The following is a 22,802-nucleotide window of genomic DNA, read 5'->3' as shown; positions in this document are numbered from 1 at the left end:
AGCTAAAAGGACAGTATAAGGGGTGGAGTGGGGGTGGGAAACCACCCATGTAATATAATTTCTAAATTTTACCTTATATACTGAGGACAGTCAGATTTCTTAGCATCTAGGAGAATATGATCCACAGCTCAATGTCCAGCTTGCAAGTTTTTTTAAAATATGCAAGTATTTTCAGAAGAATGCTTTCAATGCACTCTGATTTTCATAGACTTTAAGGCCACAATATGAAAGTAATTAGAAGCGTAAGCCTTCCAGTGACACCAGTAATATTTTTCAGCTTTCTATTTTTAGGATTCCTTGGCAAGGTTTCCTCTCTAGTCCTGGCTCCCAGTTTCTGTATAATGGCCCAAACTGCCAACAGGATTTTAGAAGAGGAATGCCTTATGCAAGTTTTTTCTGATTTATTACAGGAAGGGCCAAATGTGATTCTCCCCCCACCATTAGTCAAAAATGGAGGTTCAAGCAATTTTCAAGAATCCAGCAGCCAGCAGTCCGTTCATCTGTGTCAAATCCCTGCGAACTGATGCTTATTCAAGTCATGATTCCAGCTTCATACCACAAACTCCCAACTCAAATCTTTCTTCTCAGTAAACATAGACTGAAAATGCACTTATCATATTTTCCCTGCCAGTGTTTGACAGGTGTAAGCCAGGTTTTAGTTTGCAGTCACATCTAAGATACAAAAGTGTTGAAGGCAATAATTCAATTAAGTAGATCTTTAGCTTTAAAAAGTTATGGTGATAATTGATCAGAATACTGAAGATAGCACTGAAATGCAACTGCAGTAGTATTAACAAGGATTCTTGCTATTCATTTATTCCTTGCTTTTATTTTTTGCCACAAAGTATAATACATAGATTTCTTAATGAAAATTTCTACAGTATGTGGAAGCAACAGAGAGGATATGAATGTAAGGAAATTACTAAATCCATGGTGTATTTCATAACAGCTACCACTTTAAAGTATTTTGTGCACAATCCTGTAGCAAGGTTAATCATTCTCACCCTGTTTTCTCATTCTCACCATGTTTCAGCAAAAAGTTAAGATCATATTTTTAAATCTTGTGAGCCAGTCCTTTGCAGCTAACTTTACCTGAGCTGGAATTAAAAGGAGTTGAAAACAATTTAAACTGAAAATACTGTTTTCAGGTGAGCTCCACGCAATTCATTTTTCCATCTAATGCCCTCTGACACTGCTGAAACCAGTTCAGGTTTGCTGAGTTTCTGAATGACATTCCAATCCTGTTACACTGACAACTTCAACAGAGCTGCAAAACCCAAGAAGAAGCAAGCATTGCTGGAATCTCAGTCAGAGCTGCCTAAGATTCAGTTTCTGCCTTTCTAGAAGAGCCTCTCAAGACGGAGGCCATCCACAATGAAACCAAGCACTTGGTTCAGGTCAATTAATTCTACATTTTAATGAATATTCAGCATCAATGGCCTTTCAAAATGGATTGCAAGGGAGAAATAAGATGAATAAGGAAAACATCTTTTCACTTTCAAAACAGTATTCTTCCATTTCTCCTTTTATGGATGTTCAGTGCATTCATTGATCCCAGCTGATACATTAAAAATATGCTCCTTCTTCTGTGGGGAAACAGCGAAGTGTCATGGTTTGGTGACACAGAGGCTACCCTATCACTCTTTTCAAGGGTTCTGTCAGTGTTCCTTTTGTTGAGACCCTCACATCCTGAAAGTCTTCAGGCTACATGTGTAAATGCGTTCCTAAATAGGAATTCTTCCCAAATGAGGGCGGAGGAAAGAAAAGGCATCCCCATACTGTTTTGACATGGTTCCACAGCAAAGAACACTACAGCTTTTGTCTTCAGATCACTGGTTTTAAAACACTGCAACACATGAACCCTAAAATCCTGCAAGTTCTGTTCTGTTTGAGCCAACAGATTCTCATCTTTTCCCAGGTGGGGACACACTGATGCAACTAAAACTACCCAGAAGTCAATAGGAAATAAGTTCGGAATGACTCAGGGAAAAGTTATGGGTCAAATGTCTCATAAGCAGTTAACAGAAGACACACTTTTGTGTCAGAGTAATTGCGAAGCTCAGCTTCCTCCTACTTAGACAAATTACCTCAGGGCAACAGATCGGCCACCAGACTTTCCTCTGCATGACTTCAGCCTTCCTCAAGTTAGTATTGCCACTGGTGCCATGGCACTGGAAGAGCTGAGTGAAGTGCTATACTCACAATGATTATTTTCATGTGAATATAGTTCTTCTTACAGTGCCCATCAAAAACACTCATGCACAAAGTAGCACTTTCCCCTGCTCAAGCACAAAGGCAAGAGAAAACTGTTCCAAATACCTTAAAAGACAGGCTACAAATACAACCTTTTGTTTAACTGCCCACCAAAATTACAGCTGTATGAAACCCAGGTCAAAATCCCCAGGTTGAACTTGCTCAGCTTCTGTATCATCTTTCTTTCTCTCTTGCACATGCATGCATGCACACACACACACCCCCACGTCTAGGTCCTGGTGCCACAGTGCATATGCTTAAATGAAGCCCTTGGACCACTGCATTCAAGACCACAACATGATCAGCCCGTCGCTGAAGCACCATACTGAATACATGCACTGAAAACCCATGAACTGACATTGCAATAAATCTACAGAGAGCCTTCATAAATTGTGTGGGGAGCCTTCAAGGACAAAGATCCAAATGGTTTTAATTTCCTTCTAAGTGATAGCCATAGTTAATACCAGATTTGGCAGGAAGCAAGCATTCCATGCCCGTTGGGCTTATACGGACATGAAAAAGAGTTTATGTTTGACATTTGCTTTAAAAACATAATGAAAACCTTTTGCTCTTTCAAGTCTCAAAATTGCATTAGTTTCTGAGAGTCTGTTACTTTAAAAAAAGCATTTGTTGGCTTTGATTGCTTGGATAACTAACAAAAAAGCATTAGGAGTAGGCTCTTCATTAGCGTCCTGTAGCTGGATGACAGAGAACAGGGAGCAACAGAAACAAGATGCTGAACAGCACGTTTGTTCTCTGTCCCCCTTACAACTGTTTTTGATAAATAAGAAGTGGCTTATAACATCAAGCTCTGATTCATCACTGGCAGCTCTCCATCAATTAACAGAAAGGAAAGAGTATGTAGTATTTCCACATATTGTCCCAATTCTCTCCACATGTTTTCTCCCCGCGTGTCACCATACAGCCATCTGCCTGGTGCCCTGGTGGCACAGCCAAACAGTATGGCAAGTATTGGCGACAGTGGAGATCCAAATGCAACAGCCCATTTTCCATCAGCTGTGGTCCACATTCCTGCCAGACATGTTACAGAGGGCTAATGCCTTCACAAGTGTTAGCTGCATTTGGGGTAGGTCAGAGCTGGGAAGGTTTGTGGATAACAGTCTTCTCAGGGCAGAAGGTACAAAAGGGCCAAGGCCAGGTAGTTGTGAGAACAGGAAGCAGCAGTTTAATAGAGCTCTTGCAAGTCCTACAGTCAAAACATAACCAACCCGGTCCCTCCACCCTGAGTGGTTCCCTATATGGGAACCAAAAAGATGCATCTTGCTCTATGTGTCACAGCTCCCGAAAAAAAGGCTGACACCATGTGTAAGGCAGCATGTATAAAGGCATAATTCAACTGTTAAAAATCATGACCTACGGAAAGGAACAGCTCTGTGGTGTGCCCTAGATCCATCATGATCATGACCTATTGCTTTATGTTGCATTACTTTAATACACCACCAGTTTAGCCATGTGGTCAAATACATTCTGGGGTTCACAGGATATGAGATATGAATAACAACCAGTGTGAGCATGTGAATACATTCACACATGTACTGTCACATGTACATGTGCAGATTATGTGCTGCATTTTCTAAAAATATATGTATTAATTTTTTTTAAAACCTAAACTCTTGCTACAGAAACTGCTCATATTCATACCCAGGGAGTAAAGGTGCAATTAGGCTTATCATTATAACTTAAGTGTCCAAGAAGCGACAGAGAAGTCCTAGCTTTGGTGACTTTGAAGGGGATCTGGGACATAAGTAACTTATCTTAAAGTCCAAAAGGGTTTTAGAAAACAGTAAGTCACCTTGAGATGACTCTCACATTATCAGCTCTCCTTCCATGACCAGCTGGACCAGGGCTAGCGGGAAGATCTACAAACCAAGTACAGCGGCATGACAAATCTGTGGATTAACAGCAGCATTGTCAGGGAGCAAGGCATGCTCAAAGCTGGTCATCACATGGGATTTTGGAATGAACTCTGTTTTCAAAAGCCAATTCAGAAATACCAGACCTCCTGACCATCATAATTTGAAGTGGTCATCCTTGCCATAGTGAGCTCTTGAAGTTTGATAAGCATCCTTACATGAAAATGTACTGGATGGCCGATAATAAGTAGGAATCTCAAAGACTTTGAGATGAACTTCACTTTACCCTATCACCCTAAAGACTTCTTCCTTTAGTTTTATGTATGTGTTATAAAATGAAACTGGCCAGGAATAAATGACAGTGCCTATTCACTTCAGTTAGCTCTAGCTTCACTCAATTTTTTTCTCCCCAGATCTGGAATAGCTCTGATAAACAATAGTAGCAGTTGACTCTCTAAAACATTTCACATCTATGTTATTTGTGATAACTGAAACAGCTATTTATGCCCTTAATCCAAAAGGGAAGATCCACAAGGCAGTGATATTTGGCTTTAATTGCAAAGACCTTATAAAAATAAAACAAACAGCCAGGAACCCATTATTGTAGAAAGTGGTATTGACTGATAGTTAAAGCACAGATAAACTGAAGTAAGAAGATCTGTTACAGGCTGTGCTACCAAGTTTTTTTGGTTAAGTGTCTTTCATCTTGGTTTTAATGAAATAAATGGAATGGTGAAAAAAGTGCTGTGTTGTGACAGAAACAATGGAAAACCTGCAAAATTGGAATCAAAATGATGACTTAAAAATTCCCATACTCTTACAAGTGACATCCGAGGTTGTCATTTGCTTCATATGAAAAAGAACGTCTAGGACTTTACATACAAGTTTTATTTTAGATATGCTACCAGTTTTGAAGGTAGAGGTATTCTCAATGATCATCCAAACAGATTTCAAACAGAACTTTTAATTAAAAGTAATTGTTTCAGACATAAAGGTGCACATACACATTTCAGGTGATTCTCATTCTTGCTGTCCTTCTATGGTGATAAAATCTGCACTGTGCCTTCTAGGTCAAACTTCCTTTCCCATTTGATCTTACAACTGGCAGGTCATTGAACAAGAAAACAGGGTTTCACAAACACACCCCATAGTAATACTCCAAGAAAAAAAATGAGCTACCAGTTAAGCAGAATAATCATTTCTGACTCAGAAATTGGTGAAACAGTAGGGCAGAGACTGCATAGAATGCTAGACAACAAATGCAAGAAATCCTGGACTATTTTAATACTTTTTTCTAACAACAAAAACATTATTCAAGTCCTAAATGGGTGAGCTGCCAAACAGTATCTCGCAATGCCTTCAGATGTTGTGAAGCGGAGTTGAACTCCTCTCCCCATCATCTTGCAAGGAACTACATAGGGCACAAACTAAGACAAAAATAATCTCAACCCCTCTCTCTCTCTCTCTCTCTCTCTCACACACACACACACACAGACACACACAGACACACCTAGCATACACTCAGCACTGGGCACATGCTTACTTTTTACATTCCCACTGCGTTTACTCGAGTTAACGTGGCAAAATCATGCCTAGCTGGAAAATCTAATCCCACTTATTTTGGCTCTTTACGTATTAAAACCAGAGAGGGATTTTTGGCCATGTGGAGGGGAAATATTTTTGCAAGAAGTTATCAATTATAGAAAGTGGCAGGTCACATAAAATGAATTCACAACATTAAGGCAGCTGTAACATCCAGCCACTGGGACTCAGTCTTGTCATGTACTATGTACCATGCTTTGAATAACAATTATTATAATTTAATCATTGGTTTGGATGATTAAACAATGTGTATCAATGATGGAATTGTGATCTGAACCATCTGTGCAAAGAAACAGCTTTATGAAATGGTGGGGTGACTGAAACTATTTAACCTCCTTGCTTTCAAGCAGCTAGATTTGAGGCACGTTGTACCTACTTATATTCAACACATTCATTTCTCCCTCACTGTTTTCTGAGACTTTTATTCTATCACTTTTCTGCATAACCAAAGACTATCCAAGATCCAGGAAACTTCCCTATTTAGGTTAAAAAAAAAAAACAACCAAACAGAACCAACAATTAATTTTCTTTTAGAATAATAAAATTTAACATTCATAGTCTGTGGGAAGAAACTATTCTGAAATTATAAGGGAACAGCAATGCTCAAAGTAACCCACAAAATCAGAAAAAAAATTGTTTTCTCTTCTAAGTTTCATGGGAAAGTAGTTCATCTTATGGGACATCACTTGAGGGCAGTAACTGAGCCATTTAGGGAACCTCCTCTTTCCTACTAGCATTTCCTACTTAATATTCTTCTAGAAGGAAAAAGTGTTTTAAATCCTTCTTTGCTTATCAGTTCCTCTAAGAAATTATTTTTGTTAAGTTTTGAAGCTGCATTTATTTTTCTAAAAAACAAACAAACAAACAAAAAAACCAAATAAAACCCACAAAACTTTACTTCCCTCTTGCTGAAAACCACTATAAAACTGGATTAAAATGACTGAAAACTATCCCACCCACTTTCCACAGGACATATCACAGCTGTCAGACAGAAGGCAGAATACTGAAGTGAAGATGTAATTCTTTCCAGTAACAGCCATTATGTTTCAGTGTACTTCACCCGTCTGACACCACTTGGAAACCTAACTTATACAGCAGCTAAAATTGCTTGAAGTTTTTGAAAAGCTTTTTCCTTTCCTTGGTCATTAAAAATATGACAGACACCTTGCACTTAAGGAACCAGACATCGTGCTGAAGACCTTGAAAAGAACTCCAGTTGCATACTGTTACGTAGTCTGTATTAGGCTAGCTTCCACTTTCCCCAAGATTCTCATGTACTAAATAATGTTAGCAACAAGGACATCATTACATGAACTGACCTGACTGGCTAAATAATAATGGAGCGGGAACAAGATACATAGTCTAAGGGATTTCCCACCTACATGCAATAATAAAAATTACGCTACTTTTCTCCAGAATGCATTCAGTAGATGAAAGAACACATTTATTAACAAAAGGGTGATTGGCCCACAAGATTCATCAGCTTTTTGATTAGGATTTGACTAATAATGTCCCCACTGGCTGGGTCTTCTACAGTTGTCATCATCTTGGCCTGCAATCAGCACACAGGACCCGGCACTGGCAAAACCAGACTATTCTTAAGGACACTTGTTGTTTTATTCCAAATTTTCTGTTCCCTAACACAATACCAGGAAATGATACTACAGACTTCTGAGCTTGTGGGCATTTTGGGCCAATGCTGCTATTTGCTTAGTATTCAATCCAAAAACCCTTTACAATCTTTCTTCCTGGAAGAACTAATTTTCTTCCGATTCTTTCCATCTGTACAAATAAGTCATCAGTAGCAGAAGCCAGAATATTCCTGCAGGGAGATTATTGACTGTGTAATATTGGTGACTACTCTCTGATGTAGAGTAGCATCCTCACATTTGCACACTTTCACCCAGAGTCAGAGATACTAAGATACAATATGGAAGTCGATTGTACAGAGAAGACAGTACAGAGATTGATTTGGACTGTCCTTTTTCTTTGCTTTTCACAAGTGACAACGCATTACTTAAAAAGTAATATGCTGCAGTGCATAAGCATTACACTGAGGATCAGTTAACATGATGTCTTTTATGTATTTGCTGAGCAACTACGAAAAAGTTATTTACTTTACACTTCAGTTTTCACTATTGCTTTTTTGCTTGCTGATATAAGAGAGCAGGACTGAGATACCTTTTTTCTTTTTCAAGGGAATATCATCAATGCAAAACACAGGTGTTTTTTATCATAAAGTGTTATGAGCCATAAAAACAGCAGTCCTTGAACTGAAATTATCAGAAACTACATGCAAACAAGTTCTTATCTCCCACACTCAGCTTCCAAGGGAAAAAAACCAAATATCCCAAGAATTGCTCCTCTAAGAAGTCTGACCTCCCTTACAACATTATACACAAAGAAAAAGAAATTTAAAGATGTGGTTAAAAAGTAAAGATTAAGACAATGAGTTTTTTCAGGTAACATTGGGATCCTCAGGAAGTATTACATACAGAAACTGAGACAGACCTGGTGCTTGCATTGAGTCCTGACTCCAGTCCAGACTGAATGGGGAATTCAATAGTCACTCACAGAAAGCTGATAAACCATCCAAGGACAAAGCCTAACCAAAAGCATAATTGCAAACCTGTGGCATTAGTGCCAATTTTAAGTTAGCTTAATTCCATTGATTTCAAGAGAAAAATACTTGTCTAGTGTCATCATACTAGAAAAATCTACCCCTCCCCTTGAAAATACAAAACAAACATACCGCCTCACTCTTTAGAACACCTTCCTAGACTCAAATTTATGGTATTTTCCCCTCAACTTTATGTTAAGACCTTTTGGCATATTCTGTCTAATATTACAATTATTTCAACCATCCAGTGGTAGAAATTTAGATGGCCTATTGCATAATTACATATCTTCCTGCTGGAAGAGAAAGATCAATAGAAATTCAACAATATATAAAGCTCATATTTTAAGCTGTTGCTTGTTGCCTCCTTTTTCATGTTCCAGATGTAAAATAAAGCCACTGATGTTAATACATCCTGCGCACATGTTTTCTGTTCCATAATAGCAGCATAAATTGGAGCCTATGCCAGCTTTGTAGACTACTCCATCATTTGAACTCATTTTATAACCAATATTTTGAGAATTACTGGCCCAGCTTCCCCTATCACTCATACTAATTTAAAACTGATGAAATGCAATTGGTTTCAGAGAAGAAACTCTTGATTTATACTAATATATAATAAGAGAAGAATGAAGACCATCCATTTCATGGAACTTGGTATGCGGATGCTTAAGCCCCAGCAGCCCCTGCTATATCCCTACAGTTTGGTGCTAAGGAACTACCAGATTTCTTTATTTTGCTGCTTGGTTTTACCTTCTCCCTGTCCTTTTAAGTGTCACAGAAAGAGGAGTTTAACATTATTTGGCTTGTTCTCTTGCTCCTGGGTTCAATGCTCAAGTTCACTTGACCCTTCAGGATATCTTAACAAGGAAAGGAAGAATCAAGAACAAACTTGGAAGTAAAATCTAGCTTAAAAGGAGTTACTCCTAAGCAATATTAATAACATTAATTAGCTGGAGGGCCCTCCAAGCAGCAGACTCTTAATTAGCAGCCTCAGGCAGCCACAAAGAAAAGCAGGAACCAAGTGTGGTGGGCCAAAACTGTCATGGTGAACAGGTACCACAGCAGTGTGACACTGTTTCTGAGCAATACGGTTACCCATCCCTAACTAAGTCCTAGTAATATAAGTGCTGGCATGAAAAAGAGAACAAGTCATGGCTTTTGCTCCCAAAGTCATATAGTGTGGGACATTTTCTTAATGTGTTTCAAGAGCATCCAGCAAAATTGGGGTCCTGGTACCAAATGAGTCACTGTGCAACAACCAATTAGTAATCTTCCCTCTAGTAAAGCATGCTCCATTAAGATTCTAAAATTGTACTCACGGTGCTGGAGCTAAGAGTTACAAGAAAATTGGTATTTATCAATCCCTGGGGAAAAAAAAAGTTTGTTACCATAATTTTTCTTTCCATTGTAACATTATGATTTTCAGGTTTACTATTGTGCCTAAGGTCACAGGCTAATGTTTCTTTGGCAAGACATCACTGGAGATCATTGTATAGGCTTTTAAATGGAATAAAGCTCCTTCTTCTAATTCTGAGAAAAGGCAAAAATGTCAGCCCTTTAAATGAGTCACTTGTCTACAACCGAACACAGGCCATCTTACACCTCAGAGGAAAGCAATTCTGGCAGGAAAACATACACTCAGATATTTCGTTGGCAGCTTTTTATAATAAAATGGTTATTTGAAGCTGCTTGGTTTGAAATGTTAGACACAAGAGTGATGGAGATGGTTTCACAGATAGAGTGCACATGAGATGGTCAAAGGGAGCTTGAAACCAGTAAAGATATTTAGTGCATACATCCACAGTTTACCACTTGTGTGGTATATTATTCATGAATTTCTGGGAAACTAATCCTAAAAGGTTTCAACAGAAATGGTATGTTTTCAGAAGGGATTTGAAATGAAAGAGGTTGCTCACTTAAGCATACAAGAGGAGAGGCAGACTGCTACAGTGTGCCAAACCCAAGTCAGCAAAAACATTTAAACATATGCTTAAAATTACGTTAAATCCGTTGTTGAATCAAGCTTTCAGAGGTAACCCAGAAGGAAGCGCATGAAACTTCAAAGGTCCAGAGGTTTGCCTAGCAAACCAGAAATAGAGATGCTTGAATGAGCCTCTGGAATGAGTTCTGTGGCTCTTGGCTAAAGCTCTAGAGAGGTTTCTGGTACTTCCTATTTGCAGTTGTGCCAAGAGGCTGCTATTTCGGCAGTTTCTCTGTTTTTGTCCACAGTCATAAAGTCAAACGGAACCCATCACTGAGATCAAATGGGCTTAAATTCAGAATTATTTAAAGTTGATCGAACTTTCATAGCCGTGAAAAGTTGCTATGTGTACTTCAGGATTATCAACCCATCCCAATTTTTGGACATTTCTTTTCCGTAACTGCCCCAAAAAGCGATTTAGGTGCATATTCAAAGGTAAGAGGGAATATCCACACGAGTAGGAAGGCGAAGGCATACTCTAGCATGTGCCAGCTGCGGCCGGTGTCGCACGTGAGCAGCATGCTGCTGACCAAGCTCCGCGGGCTCAGCACCCGTGAGCGAGCCGGCGCAGCGGCAAAAGCGAGCTGCCGCGTACGCGCCCTGGAGCCGCGCCGTGCTCAGCCCGTGCGCCGGGGAGCCCCGGGCAGGAGCTACGGAGGGCGCCGAGACGCCGCCCCGCACACCCGTGCCTTTGCTTTTTTGCTTTCCGCAGCGCCGCGGAGAGAGGCGGGCGCTGCCGCTGCGCGCACGCCCCGCGCAGCCCCGGCCCCCGCCGCCCCGGCCGGGGCGGAGCGGTGCGGAGCGGCCCTGCCGCCGGCGCCCCGCGGCCGGGCCCGGCGGGGCGAGGAGATGTTCCCGGCGCCGGGCGCAGGCACCTCCCCGCGGCCCGCCCTTCGGCGGTGGCGGCGCCAAGCCCGGCGGGAGTGGCCGTGGCCGCGGCGCCGGCAGCATCGAAACTCGCCCGGCTGCCCCTTCCGCGCCGGGGCTGGGGAGCACATCCCCCGTACCTGCATCATCGTCTCGGCCTCTTCTTGCGCCGAGCGGCGACGGGGCGGGGGACGCAGCTCCCTCCCGCGGCACGCCAGGCTCGCCCGGCCGCCCATGGGGCACTCCCGGCCGCTTCTCGCCTCCAGCACGGCCCCGGGGCTCTGCCCTCTCCTCACCCGCCGCCGGCGGCCATGAGCCCCCGTCCCTGCCCGGGCGGCGCTGGGCTTCCCCAGCCGGGCTGAACTCCCTGGCTGTCAGCCGCTCGGCCGCCCTCCAAGCTACTTCTCTCTCCGCTTCCCCTTTTGTTACCGGGCTCCCGAGCTGACCAGACCGTGCCCCCTCCGGGGCCAGGACGACAAATCAGAGAGCCGGTGCCGAAAGCTCTGTCTCCAGCTGGGGAAACTTAGCCTTCCCTATCCTGGTGGGAGGGTTTTTGGATCACTGAGTGGTATGGATACAATAACAACGAAACTAAAAACTCGCAAAACAGTCTGCTTCGGACGGTGCGCTGCTTTTGTGCAGAAGAAAAGCAAGCTTTCCAGCAATCTGTCACTAAAGCAAGCTGATAGTACCCAAGTAACTTGAGAGAGAAAAATGAGTAAAGTTGACACCAAGAATGACTCTGAAAACAGTTGCAGAAGGGGAGAACCTACAGGAATGTCCTGTTTCTTTGTGTAATCTGCCTGCCTGTGTACATTAATGAATTCCCTTTAGTTTTTAACAGAACTTATTTTCCCTGCCTGAAAGAGGATGCATACTGCTAAGGGGGTGGAAGGATATGTGATGGGAGCACGGCACTGTAAGCTTAGAGACAGGGACTCTGTTTCCCTCTTTACCAAAGACGTTTGCTACCCTGTGCAATTTAAGTTTGCAGAAATGTGCTGTAATTTTGCATGTTTTAATTCTTAGATCTCCAGCCTTAGGAAAGGCAAAGCCGCTTTACCCACAGTGCTCCCACCAGGACCTGAGGGCGCAACACTTGCTACTATAATGAAGGGATCGTGGGCAAAAACTTTCACCTGTCTTCTCTTTGGGTTTCCAAGTTTCCTCCTCTGCAAAAAAGGATGTGGTATAAATCAGTGCTTCCCTGCCTCTGACATGTCCTGAGAAGTTCAAGACACATTTACTTGACTGTCATGCTGTAAAAGATGTCTGTAACTGAACAGCAGAGAGAGTTCATTATCTATTTCCAAACATTTGAATTTCAGTGTTCTAGCAGAGGCATCTTAAAATACATTTGGAGGAACTGGGTCGATCAGTTTTGTTTTTCCTCAAGGAACAGAAGAGATGAGAAATCATTTCTGAACATTTGTGTTGTGATAACATCTGGCATGTTATGATTTAGGTCAAACCAATGTCTTTTATACAGCTAAAAAGGAAAAGTAATTAAATTATTTTTAACACTATTATTATTTATTTGTACCATTTGGATGTTCTAATTGAGTACTTGGCCCCCATTATGCCAGGCACTTGACTTCAAGTGACTTAAGTGATTTTACTTCATAAAAAGAGTTGTACTTGTGCACAAAGGAGTTCAGGTATACACTGAGTAGCCTATATGGAGTCATTCCTGGGCTGTCAGCTTATTTTCACTGCATAAATCTTCCTGTGTTTCTCCCCCCACCCTTCATTGCCTGAGCTCTGTGTTCAAAGAGTCTGAATGCACAAATGGGTTATTTCTGCAGGATGAGGAATAGATTAAGGGAGAAAGGGTCATTGTACAGGAAAAGCTATTATTAGATAACTTGAAGGTCTGATATTGTTATGTAAGCTTTTCCTTGAGAAGTCACAAATCATGACTAATGAGCTGTATTTGAACTATCCCAAACTGACTGGAATCATAATATGGGAATGTGTACATGAAGGTGACTTATGAGCTAGCCAAAAGCAGACTCTCCAACTGGCAGTTGTACTGGCTCATCCACTCCAAGGGGAGTTCACCTGGTCCTTGTTGACTGATCCACAAATAAAAGGCAGGAAGAGGAGAGAATTTGTCAGTAGTACTTTGACAGTATAGGAATGGCTATTGACATGTATGAAATCACTCTGCAGAAATGAAATGGTATAAATGTGGAAATGTCAGCCCCTTCTGAAAGACTTTTCACTGTTCTACCTCACTGGAATGATCACTTCCATTGCTTTAGTGCTTTGACCCTACTTTTAATTACTGTCATCTTCTAAATATGACTTGGTATGTGTGAAAGCGTTGGCAAAGCTTAACTAATATGTTTCGTATGGCTCTGCTGCTTGTTCTGGTATTTTTAAAAAAACAGTATTTGTTTTCTCAAAACCAAAGTAGAATCAAGAATTAGAAGGGGACAGAGAGGCATGCTGCTGGTAGATAACTAGTATTATAGCTTTCTTGACTAGTGCTACCACTTCCATTTGTATATAGATTCTTCAAATGTAGCTGGGCAGCTTGTCAGCTAACCTTGCAAAAGACATCACAGAATTTTATTACAACAGAGGTAACCAAGAACATTTTGGGACTCAAATGCCAGGTTCCCCTCTGGATTAGTCCTTGACCCTGGCACCTGTATGCAAAAATATTCAGTGGGTATTTGTTCATAATTAGAAGGGAATTTTATCTGTGGGTTCCACAAGGTAGTGACCCTGTCCTTTACATGTCAAATGCTCTCAACTTCCATTAATTGGTAATTCAGGGAACTCATTACCACAAACCTGATCCAGTGCAGTACCTGCAATGAAAAGGGTGTCTTTTTAAAGTAGTAAATGTGTTTTTATTTATAGGAGAGGCAGGCAGGCGTTAATGACCCATCATTATTTAAGTAAATAGGAGCGGAAGAAAGAGTTTCCTTAACTATACAGTCCCCCTCCTACTTTCTCCACCATTGTTAGCAGTTAGAAAAGATGGGTTTCAGCCTTGTCACTAGCAAAACCAGAGGGAGGCTGGGGAGGACCAAGGAGTGTGGGGAAAGAAGTAACAAAAAATGCACAGATGTGTAGTGATTTCAAATTAACTAACTGTGGCTAAGACATAGATCACTTCCTAGAGAATAATGACCACAGCCCGAGGCAAAGCTAAGCGTATTAGCATCGCCTGCCATTAACTCTCCAGGAAATGCACCAGCCTGAAGTCATTAATGAAATTATAGCCAGTTATTTGGTGGGAGAGGGATTAGTCAGGCAAGAGGAACGTTTTCCTTGTGGTGCCATTATTTTTACTAAGCAGCACAAAAATTATATTCATGACCCTGCTTCTGTGTTGGAACATCTACAGAGAAAAAAAGGATTGCACAGAAGTTATTTGAAATTCTTTCAAAAGCTCAGGGAATTTTTAGCATTGTTGCAGTGGGAACAGGAGCAGCTCCTAAATTTTGCACATATTGTCAGGGTTGTGCAATTCTCAGCCTTCTGTTCTTCAAATACTTAGCTCCCCTCTGTACTGAACGGTTTTGTTATTCCAGTGCGTGACTGCCAAAAGACTCCCATTAGCCTTAGCAGTGTGTGTTAACAGGCTGTTTCTTATTATTCAGATGATCTGGACATAACAAAAATTACGTTTTTAGAAGAAAAATGTCAGCCAGCTCATTCTGCTTGGGCCGACAAAAAATAAGTATTAAATAGGATAGATCAATCTATGCCAGTTTTGAGCAGAGCTCAATCAACAGTGTTTTGTGAGAGCAATAACACATTGCATTTAACGCATAGTGCTTTAAATGGCACAATCTAGGAGCCAAGCAAAAATAAGAAGGAATGTGCTCTTCCGTAACACTTCACATTTTTCAAAGTCTGCACAAACACTATTGCTTTTTGGTAAGGAATTTAGAGGTAGCGTCCAGTTCTAAAGACTGAAGAAACTAAGTACTCTCTTCTGGAGGAGGTAAAATGGTACCTCAGCTATGCAGAGCAGTACCTAGACCCTCTGACACCGGTGGAATGACAGAATGATGCACTGGTGTCAGTGACAAGCCCTGATTCTGATAACTGTGCAAGAGCAGCACTGCTGTTAATAATTTTTCCAAAACACTGTTTTTTCCTGAGAAGGAATGTGAGCATGCAGAGTTGAGGGAAAATTAGGTTTATCAGGTTTAATATTTCTAGAGTGAACTCCAGACTCAGTATAATAATCATTAAATACTAACTTATCACAGAATCACAGAGTGGTTGAGATTGGAAAGAACCTCTGGAGGTCATCTGGTCCAACATCCTTGATCAACCAGGGCCATCTAGCACCAGTTGCCCAGGACCACATCCAGACAGCTTTTGAATATCTCCAAGGATGGAGACTCCACCGCCTCTCCGGGCAACCTGTCCCAGTGCTCAGTCACCATCACAGTGAGAAAGTGTTTCCTGAAGTTCAGAGGGAATCTTCTGTGTTTCAGTTCGTGCCCATTGCCTCTGGTCCTGTGACTGAGCACCACTGAAAAGAGCCTGGCTTCGTCCTCTTTGCACCCTCCATTCAGGTATTTATAGACATGGATGAGATCCCCCTGAGCCTTCTCTTCTCCAGGCTGAACAGTCCCAGCTCTCTCAACCTTTCCTCAATGGAGAGATGCTCCCGTCCCTTAATCACCTTTGTGGCCCTTCACTGGACTCTCTCCAGTGTGTCCATGTCTCTTGTACTGGGGAGCCCAGAACTGGACACAGTACTCTAGGCATGGCCCCACCAGTTCTGGGTAGGGATCACCTCCCTCAGCCCACCGGCAATACTTTGCCTACCGCAGCCCAGGATAGTGGTAGCCTCCTCTGCTGCAAGCGCACATTGCTGGCTCATGTTCAACTTGGTGTCCACCAGGACCCCCAGGTCCTTTTCTGCCAAGCTGCTCTCCAGCTGGGTGGCCCCCAGCATATACTGATGCATGGGGTTGTTCCTCAACCGGGTGCAAGACTTTGCACTTCTCCTCGATGAACTTCATTTCTCCCGCCTGTCGAGGTTGTGCTGGATGCCAGCATGGTCCTCTGGCCTATCAGCCACTCCTCCCAACTTTGTGTCATTGGCAAACTCACTGAGGGTACGCTCTGCCCCATCATGCAGATCACTAACAAAGATGTTAAACAGGACTGGACACAGTATTGACTCCTGGGGTACACCGCTACTTACCAGTCTCCAACTAGACTTTGTGCCACCAATCACCACCCTCAGGGCCTGGCCATTCAACCAGTTTTCAATCCGCCTCACTGTCTGTTCATTCAGCCTCTACAGCAACATCTTAAGGGGCTGTGAGGCTGTTATGGGAGACAGTGTCAGAGACCTTACTGAAGGCCCAGTAGACACCAGCCACTGCTCTCCCTTCATCTACCAGGTGCATCAGTTCATTGTAGAAGGTTATCAGGTTGGTCAAGCATGACTTCCCCTTGGTGAAGCCATGCTGACTACTCCTGAGGATTTTCTTGTCCTTCACGTGCCTGGAAATGGGTTCCAGGATGAGCTGCTCCATCACCTTCCCAGGGATCAAGGTGAGGCTGACCAGTTTGTAGTTCCCTGGCTCCTCCTTCTTGCCTGTCTTGAAGATAGGAGTGACGTTTTCTTTCCTCCAGTCTTTGGGCACTTCTCCCAGCTGCCATGATTGAGCAAAGATTATTAAGAGTGGCCATGCAATGACATCTGCCAGCTCCCTCAGCACTCATGGATGCTTCCCACCACAGCCCATGGATTTATATCAACAAAAGTTACTATACATTACACTGGTCGGCCCTGTTATCAGCAACATTTTATGCCAATAGCAGTAAAGAGCTCTGCCATGGTGGGGCTGATACCCCGGCTATCTTAATCAGGTTCCAGATCTGAATACAGCATGAGGGAGGTAGAATAAAATAAGCCTGAATCTCATCTTGACACACATATGGGTGAACTGTACATTAGAGCCAGAAATGGAAACTTCTGCAAGACAAGCGTAGCCTCTCTACATTGTCAAAATTCCTCTAATTCCTCTGTTCCTCTTATAGGTAACATTATTATTGAGATACTTTTAAAAACTGTTCTGAGCTTTGTTTAGAAAAAAACTGTGTGAATGTAATTCCCATCAAGAACTAAGAACTGAATCTCGATGACCCACTTACCCAACACCTGTAACTACCCTGGGTCACAACCTGAGACCAGCATATGCAAATGAAGTAAGTCCTGTGCATTGTTCTAGAGAAAGAACCGAACAAACTTCACATGTCAAAAAGAAACACTCTGGCCGTTCTCTTAACTCCATCCACTACCTCCATTAACCTCTCCTTTTGATACCCCAAAAATAAAACCTAACCAAAAGAATTTTCTCCCAAAAGGGGCCAGTGTCAAAAGGCTTCAGAAAAGATGTCATTTATTGTGCTCTGCTATTCAGCTGCAGGAACACCCCCTTTCCTGCTCTGCCATCCAATTACAGGGGAAACGCTGCTCTTTCACCCCAAGCCAAAAATATGGGAGGTCGAAAAAGGACAGACAGATGTGGCAGACTTAACAACTTCACCGTGTCTGGGAAACATAATGAAAAGACGTGTATTATAATCCCAGTGTACGTGCCTGGAAAGATTAGAAAGAAAAGGGGGTTATGCTAAACCATTTAAACTGCTCCCCATATAGTTATGTCCTTAACTCTCCCACCCCAAATATAGCCTCATGCTGAAAGTAAATAAGCTAAGGGTATTGTCTTTTGTCAAAAGCCGCTTTACAGTGGGACTCACACAGTAGAAAGAGAAAGACAAACCTCTGTATAAATGCAGATCTGAATGAGAATTGTTCAGGTTTTATGTTTGTTCTTAAATCAGATTAGCTATTCATTAAAAGTAAGAACGCATACTTAAAACTTACTTTGTTATAATGATGAAAACATTAGCCAAAAGCTCTGGTGATACCTTGAAAAGAAAGGAAAGTTAAAAAAGCCCAAACATGTTACATAACTGTGCTGGATTTCCAAGAAAAACACACAGCCACGCAGCAGACAGTTAATGTCTGCAAAATTCCAGACTTTTTTTTTAAATGCCCTTTGGGGCCAATTTAATATTTTCCAGACCCTTCCCCCTCCCACCCCCTGCTTGCTAAATGACAGCAGTGAAATACCAGGAAATGGTCCTCAGCTGGGGTAATGTTTTCATTTGCCCAGTGTCCGAGCTTTTGAGCTGCTCCCCAGTCCCTCTGCCCCAGCCTTTTGGTGCTTTTGGCATTCCAGGAGCAGGCAGGTGATTTGGGCTTGCTCTCTGACAAGCTTTTGTTACTCACGGCCAAACTTGGCTCTGCAGGCTGCCTTCAGAAAAAAAAACAAAACAAAAAACAACAAACCGAAAAACCAAACCACACCACAACGTGTGCAAAGAGGAGGTCTGCAGAACTGGGGACAGTTTATATAAGCTGCTCCCTCCAAGTATCCAATAAACTTTCCTCTTGCAAGGCTGTCTCCCCACTGCTAAACATATCATCAAAACCACCCTTTTGCCTAAACATATGATCAAAACCACCCTTTCCAAAGACATTTGCTTGCTTACAGCAAAGGAAAAAAGAAAAGCTGTGTTTGATATGTTTATCCTGTTATTTTTAAAGAAAAAATATTTGATTCTACTCAAAGGCATTTAGCTTTTATGGTCTCCCATGGGTTGTTGAACAAGTGGCAAGATACGCAGGTTCAGAGCAGCACCGCTAATTAAGTCTTACAAATGTATGAGAATAAATACTCAGGAGGAGGAAGGAGAGAAAAGTGAGATTTCAAAGTAAAACAAAGTAGCTTTTAATTGACCGAGTATATGCCTTATACTGCAGGCCCCAAACTGCAAGCGCTTAAAAACGTGTGCGTAATGCTGCTCTTGTATGTTTCAGTGTGAGCAATCCTGGTAATATAATTTGTGTGTGTATTCATGTGTCTCTTTTGCAAAGCTGTCAGGCAGGCTCCTTGATGTGGACAGCAGAAAAGACACCAACAATGGAGTCTGATTAACTGTGAAGTCTGCAACCTTAACCTTTGAAAGTCACTATTCCTCTGCTTTCAGTCACCCCAGAGTATAGCAGCAAGTTTGTCTCTGCTACTCTTTCTTGCCACTAGTACCCTCCCAAGAGTCACAACTACAGAGGCCGGGAGGGGCCTTGCCCTCTCCACACTTTGCCATCTTCAGGTGAATCTCAGCTTGATGCCAAGTCTTCATTTCTGTCTTTCACTTCCCCAGAAGGAGAGATGGAGGAAAGAGAGCCTGATCCATGCCAGACCAAAGGGTGCGCACTTAAAACCTTGGTCAGCTGCTTCAGGAGTCTCAAGCCACACAACACTCTACCTGTGCAAACTAACTAGTTTTTATGTGAATGCACATGTGCTGGCTCAAGGGATAAAACTTCTGCCCCCTCCAATTTTACCCTTGTCTTTTCCCATCTTTGTAGTTTTGCATCTAAGTCCCTTCGACTTATGCAAACCAATGTGGTTGTATTGTCTGTTCCTATAATCCATATGCTCCTGAATTCTCCCAGATCTCTTGCCTGCCAAATGCCAGGTCAAAAAACTTTCATTGCAGACACAAAAACTCAAAGTCAGTTGACATAAGGGCATCAAGAGAGACTGTAGCAGGCTAGGTTAAAGATGAATGTGCCAAGCTGAAAGCAATCCATGTCTTTTAGCTGATTCAACTTTAATAAATTTCTAGTGCAGCTAATATGTTAGAAAACAAGTTTTGCAGAAAAATGAGGAAAACAAATGGGGATATGCTTTGAAGTCATACAAACAAGCCCCCCACCCCCATCCCCCCATAGTCTTGGTACTGCAAAAATCTCAGAACTGATCTGACTTTGTAACTGCAGTCTGGGGCATTTACTCACCACTACTAGAGCAGCAATGCCAACATTTCTTTAGTTACTTTATTCACAACTATTCCATTGCAATTTCTAGGACATATTCAAATTTGCATATGTTAAAAGTTAGGTAATTATTTCCTCTACTTTGACACTGTCAAATAGCAAAATGTTTAAGCTTTTTGCACATGCTAAAAGTACATGAATAATCAATCAGGCTATGTGAAGAATGAGTTTTCTATCTATCTCATGCAGGCTATCCATAATTTCTAAATTTGCCTGAATTCCAAATTAAAAAAAACCAATGTCCCATGCTCAAAAATTTCCATGAAAAAAAAAGGCACATTTTTATATATACATCTTGGGGATGGGTCTCAAAGTATGTTTTTTTCAGCACAAACAAACACTGTCTTTTGGTTTTGATTTTTTAATCCCTGACAGTAAAGTCAATGAAAGTGACAAGTCTCTCTAAAAATAAGAAGTTAAAATGCTGAACTAAAAAAAGTTTGAAGTCAAAACTGTAGTTCCCAAATCAAAATTCCAAAGAAAATTACCTACTTTTATTAAGCATTTAATTTAAAATGTAACCATGTGTCCTCACACAGCAGGGCTTTGTCAAAGTTTTACCTTCTAACTTTGTACAGAATATTTTATTGTCTTTAAATTTTAAGGGTAAAAAGACTGATTAAAAATCATTTATTATAGTGAAACTAAGTTTTTGCAGCCAGACTATGTCTAGATCTAAAACAAAGAAATAATTAAGATTTTGAAAGATTTAAAGTTTTTTTCCTCAGATGGTCTAAGACATAGAGACTAATTTTGTGGAATGCCACTGTGAACCAAGAAGAAATAGAGTTAGTTGCAAGTGTCCGTACAAATTCCTTAATGCATCTAATTTTAGTCTGGCAAGCTTCATATTAGGGGGTCACATCCTGCATCCCTTGTTCCCCCAAAAGCTCATTGAAGTTCCCCTGCAATGCTGAATGACCAGATTCTCAGAATGTTTAAATATCTGGTTGAGTGCAAATAGTAAGCAACATATGGAAGTGAGTTTGTATTTCTTTGTTCAGTTGTCATCAAAGATAGATTGGGGTCAACCACCCAAGACTTATGTTCATTCCAGTGGTTAATACAGACTATGTTTTTCCTTCATGCCTGTATTTAAACAAAGTAAAAAGAATTAAAGAAGGTAATAAAGCCACTAAGTCTGTAGAAAATAGCCTTGCTGCATCTCTTCTTACAGTATCTTCTGAAAATGTGTTTGGAAAGTAGTAAAAGAATTACAGTAAACAAAAAGATGAATTGTGAAAGATGAGAAAAAAGTTTTTAAGTATTCTGTTTCCTTTTCAATAGTTGGCCAATTCGGTTTTATTAGTGGCCATAAGTAGATACTTGTAAAACTTGTACCACTAAGGAGGGCTTAGACCTCCTGAAAACTGGACCACTTGTTAAGATGTCTAGTTTTAATCATCCCCAATTTTGCATTGAACCTGTCTAGTCTTGTTTCCTATTTTGTGAAGTTGGCATAACACTGCAGTATCTTTCACACAGTAAATAGAGTCAAGTTGAATTAATCAGTGTTTCTGCAACACTTTGAAAATTCCAAATTAAAAAAATACTATGTAAACCCAAAATTTAGTTATTCTTGCAAATCCATTAAGATGTATCCTTATGGATCTGAAAGTAGTTTTCAAATCTGTGTGGCCCAAGTGAGGTGGAGAGGGGGTGAGGGGAAGGAGGTTCAAAGGGTTTCTTTTTTTGCTAGTTTCTTATTCCTTAAGACCTCAGTCCTCCTACCATTAGTGTGTGTAAACGTTAGTGTACATACTTATGAACTTCTGTGAACACATCAAACAGAAGAAGATGCTAGCTAGCGTACTGTTCAGCAGTGTAAAAAGGAATCTAGTTCACATGGCTACCTGCCTTCAGTGGCTGAAAAAATGTAGCTTCTGTTATTTGCTGTGTGTGCAGTTTTCAATTTGAGGGGGGCACATGCATTTTTAAGCACATACACAGCTGCTGACAAAGGAGGAGGATAATGCATTTTGCATGTCCCTAGTGGGTGACAACAAGGAATAAATGGGTTTAATAAGCAACAGCAGTATAAATTGATGTCAGTCATTAGAACAAATTTTTCTACTGATAAGGATACCCTGGACTGGACTAGATTGTCAGGGAAAGAGAGGCTACTGGAAGTCTTTAGAATCACATCAGATCAACATCTGCCAGAAGCAGGACCCAGGTATTCCTTCTTGGAGGCAGAGGCTGACCTACAGAGAGGAGCTCTGTCTCTGTCACGTTATTTCCTATTGCAGGTTGCACAAAGTGCTCTTTCAGGGAGTACTAGAAAGATGGCATATACAGAGTATTCCCTGCCCACAGAATTGTCCTTGTCTTTGTAAGGATTACCAGTTCTCCCACTTGAGGTCTGGATGTGAAAGGGCAGTTTTGTTCTCCACAAAATACAAGCATGAGACATGCAGTTAGACTATGAACATTAATTAAGTCATCATAAGACAGACTGGGCATCATTCACTATGTAGAGATTGTTTATGGTGTAGTTTGGCTGAGAATTCCACTTAACCCCCACCCCAAACCACTAAACCAAAAAGCAGAAGGTGCATGTCCTGTAGACAAAATATACTCCTATTAGAGCATGCCAATACCTGGATTTTTCCCCACTGGAAAAGTAAAATATTGCTGATGATTTCATCTCAGTACCTGTCCTACAAGCTACTATAAATAGCCTTTAACGTTCACTGTGCTCTT

The 22,802-nt window shown here is 41.4% G+C and overlaps 1 protein-coding gene across 5 annotated transcripts in view; it reads right to left on the bottom strand.

Annotated features, from left to right (window-relative positions):
* Positions 1-11,671, bottom strand: part of TNS3 (tensin 3) — a 236,062-nt gene extending 224,391 nt beyond the window's left edge. For 3 of the 5 annotated variants that reach the window (XM_087766116.1, XM_087766131.1, XM_087766125.1), the window contains exon 1: positions 11,338-11,670. In XM_087766116.1, the coding sequence (XP_087622242.1) occupies positions 11,338-11,433 (96 nt within the window). In that variant the 5' untranslated portion in view covers positions 11,434-11,670. Of the gene's footprint in view, positions 1-11,337 lie in introns of all 5 variants that reach the window. The other 2 variants (XM_087766109.1, XM_087766171.1) reach the window with 2 other exon arrangements.
* Between the last annotated feature and the right edge of the window lie 11,131 nt (positions 11,672-22,802).

The sequence above is a fragment of the Nipponia nippon genome, unplaced genomic scaffold, assembly GCF_047370975.1.
Source record: "Nipponia nippon isolate SJK-2023a ecotype South Korea unplaced genomic scaffold, ASM4737097v1 scaffold_1, whole genome shotgun sequence".
Classification (NCBI taxonomy): Eukaryota; Metazoa; Chordata; class Aves; order Pelecaniformes; family Threskiornithidae; genus Nipponia; species Nipponia nippon.
Note: the sequence above shows the minus strand (reverse complement) of the source record. Positions and strands in the feature narration are given on the sequence as shown.